At 39.4% G+C, this 8,719-nt stretch overlaps 1 protein-coding gene across 1 annotated transcript; it reads right to left on the reverse strand.

The window, feature by feature from the left end:
• Nucleotides 1–2,496: 2,496 nt before the first annotated feature.
• On the reverse strand, nt 2,497–4,812 carry LOC138894433 (uncharacterized). Its single transcript, XM_070179132.1, has 4 exons — nt 4,506–4,812; nt 3,635–3,921; nt 3,019–3,210; nt 2,497–2,943 (listed from the first exon to the last, which is right to left on the reverse strand). The coding sequence occupies exons 1-4, from the start codon at nt 4,810–4,812 to the stop codon at nt 2,497–2,499; spliced, it is 1,233 nt and encodes a 410-aa protein (XP_070035233.1).
• Nucleotides 4,813–8,719: the final 3,907 nt, after the last annotated feature.

Raw genomic sequence — 8,719 nt, forward strand, 5'->3', positions numbered from 1 at the left:
ACTTCATCTGGGATCACATCGTATGTCGATTTGGGATACCCGCCGAATTAGTGTGTAACAATGGAAAATAATTTATTGGCAGCAAGATGACGAAATTCCTCCAAGACCATAAAATAAAAAGGATATTAACAACGCTGTACCACCCTAGTGGGAACGGACAGGCAGAATCGACAAACAAGACTATCATTCAAAACATAAATAAAAGGTTGAATGACGCTAAGGGAAATGGAGAAATTTTTTACCTGAAGTCCTTTGGGCATATCGAACAACATCGAAGTCTAGTACGGGGGCAACCCCGTTCTCCTTAGTATATGGTTCCGAGGCCTTGATTACAGTCGAAGTCGGGGAACCCAGTGCGAGGTTTCGACATACAACAAGAGAGTCAAATCATGAGTCTATGAATACTAGCCTCGAATTATTGGATGAAAAGCGAGAAGCCGCTCTCGTCTGATTGGCCGCCCAAAAATAGTGGATCGAAAGATACTATAATTGAAGAACCAATATTTGCCACTTTAAAACCGGGGACTTAGTGCTAAGGAAAGTCACCCTCAACACCTGAAATCCAAATGAAGGAAAACTAGGTCCAAACTGGGAAGGACTGTATCAGGTACTCGAAATCATTGGTAAAGGATCCTATAAGCTCGGTATTATAAACGGCAAACAACTACCAAGCAATTGGAATGTGTCGCACCTAAAACGATACTACTGCTAAGGTATGACCCTCCCATGTTCGTTTATATTTTGAAACTAACCCTTGCAGAAGTTCGACCAAGAACAAGAATGGGTTATTCAGCACAAAGCCTTAGGCCTGAAAGCACGCGTTACACTCCTTTTCCCTTAGACCGGTTTTATCCCAGATGGGTTTTTCGGCAAGGTTTTTAATGAGGCAACCATTGATCGTGTTAACTTAGAGCAATTCAACAGTATTCGGGGCCTCTTTACAATCGACCTCGAATACTGGGGCGCATTACCCTCAAATATATCAAGTTCATATGTCAAGTTCGATGCAAGGAAGTTACTTCATAACAATAGGGTTTCGATAGAAAAAATTGTAAGAGCCAAATGGTAAAATCAAACCATGCTCGTGTAGTTTTCTCAATCCCTGGTACAAAATATGAACACATGTATAACGACATAAAGAGAAATTTCTTCTTTGCCGATATCTCACGTCTCAGAACCACAACACCCACTAGTCTATTTCATGATCTATTATGCAAACAGACTCAAGGATCGGCCATTACCCCATTAATCAGGGACTGCCAACCGAAAAATCAACGAGGCCAAGCCCCACACTAAGCCTACGAGCTACCCTACTTCGAGTTCGAGCAAAGCACTCACTCGACTATAAAGCCTACGGGCTACCTTTATTCGAGTTCGAGAAATCACTCGCTCGACCAATAAAGACTAAGGGCTACCTTACTTTGAGTTTGAGCAAAGCACTCACTCGACTATAAAGCCTACGGGCTACCTTACTTCGAGTTCGAGCAAAGCACTCACTCGACTATAAATCCTACGGGCTACATTTCTTCGAGTTCGAGCAATCACTCACTCGACTATTAAGCCTACGGGCTACCTTACTTCGAGTTCGAGCAAAGTACTCACTTGACTATAAATCCTACGGGCTACCTTACTTCGAGCTCGAACAAAGCACTCACTCGACTATAAAGCCTACGGGCTACCTTTCTTCGAGTTCGAGCAATCACTCACTCAACTATTAAGCCTACGGGCTACCTTTCTTCGAGTTCGAGCAAAGCACTCACTCGACCTCTAAGCCTACGAGCTATATTACTTCGAGTTCGAGCAATCACTCACTCGACCACTAAGCCTACAGGCAATATTACTTCGAGTTCAAGCAATCACTCACTCGACCTATAAAGCCTATGGGCTACCTTACTTCGAATTCGAGAAAGCACTCACTCGACTATAAAGCCTACGAGCTGCCTTATTTCGAGTTCGAGCAATCACTCACTCGACCATTAAGCCTACGGGCTACCTTTCTTCGAGTTTGAACAAAGCACTCACTCGACCTCTAAGCCTACGGGCTATATTACTTCGAGTTCGAGCAATCACTCACTCGACCAATAAAGCCTAAGGGCTACCTTACTTCGAATTCGAGCAAGCACTCACTCGGTTATAAAGGCTACAAGGTCCAAATTCGATCAATTACCTAAAGCCTCGAACTTATGAAAACTTTCATAAAGCATGAATGAAACAAAATCTTCAAAAGAAAGAAAATAAAACAGAGAAGTCGGGAAAGGAAAAAGACCTTTATATATATATATATATATATATATATATATATATATATATATACAAGAGTGTTTACAACGCCCGAACATGACCCTACACAAGAAAAAAGAAAAAACTCTAAGTCTCCTGGTTATCTCCGGGGGCGGTCTCTTCTCCATCGAGATCCTCCCCGCTCTCGGACCCACTCTCGCTCCCATCATCATCATCATCATCGGAAGCCAAGGCTTCAGCATCGGCTTCGAGCTCTTAAGCCCTCTTTATCTCTTCGGTGAGATCGAAACCTCGAGCATGGATCTCCTCGAGTGTCTCCCTCCGAGATTGGAATTTAGCAAGTTCAGCAACCCAATGTGCTCGAGTTTTAGCGGTCTCGGCTACCTCTCTTGCTTGTACCTGAGCAGCTTCAGCATCGGCCCGATAGACGGCCACGAATGCATCCGCATTAGCCTTTGCTTGTTTGGCGTCAAATTTGGCCTTGGCAAGTTCGGAGGCTAACCGAGCCTCGAGCTCCTCTATTTTTCTTACTTGAACCAAGCTCTTCTCCTTCATAACTTGAAGTTGGTTTTCGGTTGATGATAATTGGGCTCGAGCAGTTTTTTTTTCTGCGGCGAGACGGTCCATACCATCTTTCCATCCCAAAGTCTCTGCCCTTATCATATCAACCTCCTCACAAAGCTTGCCAATCACCTCAAGCATCTACTGCAGCTATGGGATCAAAATATTAGCCACCGTTCCAGGATCAAGCCCATGGGTTTTTAAAATTATCATTACCTGCTCGGTCAGGTCGGCCTGGTCTTGATACGCCTTGGCCAATTCAGCTCGGAGGTCCTTGATTTCTTCTTCCCTTTGCCCGAAGAGGAGTCTAAGGGCGTTCCTCTCCTCCATGACCCGTCGAAGGTCGGCCTCGTACTGACGCAGCTCAGATCGAGATCGGGAACATGATTCTCGATGAACCGCTGTGGCCTATAAAGAAAGAAGAAAAGAAGTTAGAAAAGAATAGCAAACATAAAAGTGGTATCAATGAAGGGAGTTAGAGCTTACCCGATTTAGAGCTTGTTGCACTTCACAGAAAAGGCCCGACACATCACTAGGGCCAGCAACATCCTCGACACCAGTAAACAAATCACAGAAGGGGTCCTCCCCTTCATGAGACCGGTTTATCTCGAGGTCCCCCAAAGCTTGGGCTTCCCGAATCGCCCCTTCGTAAAAAGCAGGGAGATTGGGCGAGTCTTCGATTATTATTGCCCCAAGTAACTCGCTTGGGGCGTTCTCCTCTTTTCGAAAAACTTCAGGACCGACCCCTCTTTAACTCGATCTCTAACGATTCGGGGACTAGGCCCGAATCTTTCTCCGATACCACCTCAGTTTAAGGCAGAGACACACAAACCACCATCGATCTAGCTTCCTTTGAAGCTTCAATGGTTTTCTTCACTCGGGCCACCAATACGGACCCATCGTCTTCTTCTTCCTCGTCTTCATCCCTTAGACGCCGAACTGATTCTTCGGTCAAAGGGATGGTATTCTTCCTCGGCTTACGAACCGTCCTCATCTTCGATTTTGGATCTTCGGAAGTAGAGGCTCTTTTTCTCTTATTATCCTTCACCGGTTTTGGAATAAAGGCCGAAGCTTCTTCATCGCCGGACAGGGCCCTCAAAACTGCATCTTTGCCCAGGCCTACATACAAGAAAATTAATTAAGTATATGGAAAACGCTTCGTTCGAACTATCAAATACACGAGGAAGAGGCTTACCATGATTTTTGGCCTCCCATCGGCCCTTTGACAAATCACGCCATGAGCGCTCGGCGTATGTGGAGGTCAAAGCCAGGTCCCGTACCCAGTTCTTGAGGTCAGGAATTGCACCGGGCATCCAAGGAACCACTGCATCACAAAAGGGGATATCAGTGAGAAAGAAACGAAGGAACAAATAATAGGATATAACAACAGAGTTACACTTACGCTTCATGTTCCACTCCTCGGGAAAGAGCATCTTTTCGTCTTGTATTAGGTCCGAAGTCTTCACTCGAACGAACCTATCCATCCAGCCCGATGCTGAAGTTTTATTAACCTGCCACGAAAGAGGCAGGGGCTGTACAATCGATTGAGGTGGTCCCCTCGATTTTGTTCACAACGAAATGAATCAAAATAACGATAAGCCAAGAAGAAGGGTGGATTTGGCCTAGGGTTATTTGGTATTGATGGAAAAAGTCAATGATAACATGGTCGAGAGGACCTAACGTGAAAGGGTAAGTATACACACCTAAAAACCCTTTTACGTGAGTAGTAATATCTTCTTCGGGAGATGGGATTACCACTTCTTTATTCTCCCAGTTGCAATCTTTCCTTATCTGTTCGAGATGCTCCTCGATTATCGAACACATATACCTCGATACTGGCTCGAATCGACCGGGAACCGGCGAGCCTTTATTGACCTTGAAATCGGAAGTAAGAACACACGCCCCGGGAACACACTTCTTAGGCCGTGGCTCCACCGGTGTTTTGTCGGCGGTAGACTGTGAAGAAGAAGCTTTTTCTTTTTGAGAAATATTTTTTGATGTTTTCGCCATTTTCTATTTAATGATCGAAAATAGAAGGAGGTAACAAAGATTTGGTGTTTTTGAAGAAAGATTTAGCAGTGAAAAATCACAGATTTACAGATAAACTCAGAAGATGCAAGAAAGAACTTTATAAAATTTGGAGATTGGAGATGCAAAAGTGATAAATGGTAAAGAAAGGGGCTATTTATAGATTGAGCAACGTCGGTTCAGTATCAACAGTGGCCGACCATCGTCTGACACACGTTAAATACCTTAGTAAACTAAACCGACGGGACAACTATCACATACGTTATGATCGGGCTCGATGCAAACGTCAGTGTGCGTCTAATAGTACCGTTGAAAAATCACGTCGTTTCTCGCCATATCCTTTTCGAGAAACGAGAGGACTATCTGTATACGGTCAAAATCGATTTCGGCCTTCGTACGACTGGTCGAGATGGGATCAGAAGAAACAAATGAGCTTCGAGTTTCATGGACAGGTCAAATACCGAGCTCGAAGTCATTATCGAGTTCGAGTCCAAATCAAACTATAATGAGAAGCGATGAAATCGAGATTAAAGGGCCAGAGGCCAACCAATATCGACCTTGAGTCAGTACTAGGCCCTGAGTCAATATCGAGCTCGAAGCCACATCGAGCTCTAACCCTGGAAACCGACCGATACCAAGTCCGATCATGATCGAGCCAAGAGATAAGAGCCGTTACAACCGCACTAAGAGAGGGAATCTCAGCGAAAACTAGGGAAAAACTGATTTATCATGGGTTCTCCACTGTGTATTTTTAATTATATCCAAAATAGGATCCCTCCACTATAAGAGATGGCTATTATTCTTGTGTGTGGGGGTTGGGGGGGGGGGGGGAATGAAGTCATTCATACACTGTAACAAAAATACTATTGATACATTCCTATATTGGAAGATTATCCTTTTCAGCTTCATACATCATTTTATTTTGCTTGTTCATAAATTATCTCTTTTCAACTTTGCTTATTTTTTCATCTTTTACAGTCAATATTTGATATTTCTATTTCTCTTTACGATTCATGTCAAGTTATACCACATACCATTAAAACTACGTACAAATTCAACCCATCCGTTTTTCGGATAAACATACGTATAATTAACAACCAAAGCTAATTGCGAGAGAACGTGGGTTCGATTTCTAAATATAGAATTGCTTGGTAGGGAGCAATTTATTCCTCAAATTGGAATTCTTTTGAACGAATTCGGATTAAATAGACATATATACGGATATCGTACCTCTGGATCAGAAACCAAAAAAACAAAATCTTATGTCAGTGGTACTAGTGGGAGTCTTGTAATCAAATTAATAAAAAACACTTTCAGCGTATAACAGGGAGAAAAAAAATGAATGTTATAGCAAAATGATGTTATAGAGAATATATATTATAACATAACAGAAAATTGATTCCGGAAAAAATATGACTTTTATAGTAAAATATTATTATATAGAGATGTTGTTATAAAGAAGTCCGATTGTATATATTTTCCTGCACTTCATAAAATCTTTTCCCATTTATATTATTCTGTTAGGCTTCTGCTTTTTCATTTTCGCTTTTCAACCTCCAGTGACAGTTGGCGTCCCGCTTTTGCCTTTTCCAAATAAATTACTACAATTTAATTGCACAAAATTACTGTCGTAATCTTCTATTTATCTCGGCCTTAAGGAATATATAATACGTTATGCTCTTTGTCAATATAACTCGCTTTTTATTATAGAAGAAGAAGATGCAAAATGGTTATAAACAAATATCACGGTATGTGTACATTATAATAATTCGGAATGGTAACATTACTAATAGTAGAATTTGTATTACCTATTGAATAAAAAAGAGAAGCTTCCATCAGCAGAACATTTTCTAGAAAGGGAATTAAATTATAGTGTTGGTACAAATTTAGTAAAGTGACAAACGATGTGATTGAACGAGAAAAATGGCTTAAGGAGGAAGCAAAGGCATCACCTTTGGGAGAGGCAACATGATTGGGCGGCACACAAAACCCCATCCTCACTATAAAGCTGTTCCCTTAAAGAATCAATTCATCACCTTATAATACTATTAACATGTCGTTTGATTCAAAAAAAGGTTATTGCAAAAATATAATTTTAGGATTATATTATAATCTCACCTTCTAAATGGAACAAATAATATCAAATTTATAACAATATTAGCCATTACCAATAATCAAACGGCGAATAAATACAATCTCAAATTTAGCCTCATTTGGACATAGGTTTTTTTTGCTTTTTCTCAACAAATAAATTGAAAATATTGTCCGCATGGAATTTGATTAGTTTTTTAAAAAATTTGAAGAAAAAATTCCAAGTTCTAAAAACTGGTCCAATTTTTTGAGGATTTGTTTTTCAGTCACACAACTTCAACCATTTTTTTAGTAAAATGCATGTCAAAACCCAACTTCAACTTTCAAAATATATTTTTCAACATAACTTAAAAAATATTTTTTTATATATTTCAACCAAATCTATGTCCAAACGCTAGTTTAATGTACCTGAATTAGCAACCAAATGACCCCTTAGATAATACTATCTACGGACGTATACATCATGCATATATATGTGTGTATTCCGAGATGCAGATTGATGTACAAAAGGAGAACTAATTATTATTTGACCAATTTACGGGAGTACATGCTTATTTATGTTTTTAAAAATGAATTTAAGCACTTAATTAGTAACTATATGAAAGATTAAATAATATTCTTGTTTCATTTTGGAACTTTAAAATGTAATAAATTGATTGAAAACTGCTAGTAAAAGGAAAAAATCAAGTTTGGAAGAAAAAAAGAAGAAGCAAATTACCTCATTTTCCTTACTTTGGTGAATGGTAGTAATTGATTTGACACTATGGATAATACAAAAAGGTTTACTAGTTCGGGGGAGGGGAACATTGTATATATGTAGAAAATACAAGTACAAATAAAGTCATGTATGAAATATATGTAGAAAATACAAGTACAAATAAAGTCATGTATGAAATACGGGTCCCTATCATATTTTTTGTCATCTCTCTTTCTGTCCTTGTCTTTCATTTTTTCCTAATTCCTTACTTATATGTATATGTACACGTACAAATAATGGACATATATGGTTATATGTAGGCTGTTAATTTCATACCAAAAGTTGGTGATGTTGATGTGAGCGAATCTTATCTAAATTACCAATGGGTGCACCCATAATTTTCAGTCTCAGATATACGTGTGTGAAAGAAATTAAAAGACATCTCTCTCTCTTGCACGTATTTATATTACATACTACTCTAAATTAATTAATTCTAAATACTGAATTCATTTTTAATGCTGATAGACGTGAATACTGTCAAATATATGTTAAAGAAATGGTCATTGAACATAACTCAACCTCAAACGCTAACTCAATAGGTGAATATTGTTCAAGGCCATAACATCAGGTAAAATAAGAATTTGGGTGAACATGACCTTGTGATATCATGTTAAAGAAATGAAAATTGAGCCTAACTCATCCAAAAACTAGTTCAAGAGGTAAGGATTGTCCAACGTTATATAAGGAGTCAAATGGCCTCCCATCCAACTGATGTGGGAGACTAACAATATGTTATGCATGTATATGTATTTCAACATGGCTTCTTCATTATTTTTTTTCTATTTCAAACGTAATATTTTGAGTTGAGGACAGCTTCTCTACCTCCAACAAGGTATGAGTATATGTACACATTATTCTTCTTAGGAGTGGCGGAGCCACATTGAAGCAGATAAATTCCACTATTTTGCTAGATAAATTTTTTTATTTTATGTATATTTACTATACGTTGACTCCCCTTGACTTTTCAATGTATCTAATTATTTATATTTCGACACCCATTCATGAAAATTCTGGATCCAAAATATATTGGGTATGTTATTG

Source organism: Nicotiana tomentosiformis, chromosome 6 (genome assembly GCF_000390325.3).
Source record: "Nicotiana tomentosiformis chromosome 6, ASM39032v3, whole genome shotgun sequence".
Lineage (NCBI taxonomy): Eukaryota > Viridiplantae > Streptophyta > Magnoliopsida > Solanales > Solanaceae > Nicotiana > Nicotiana tomentosiformis.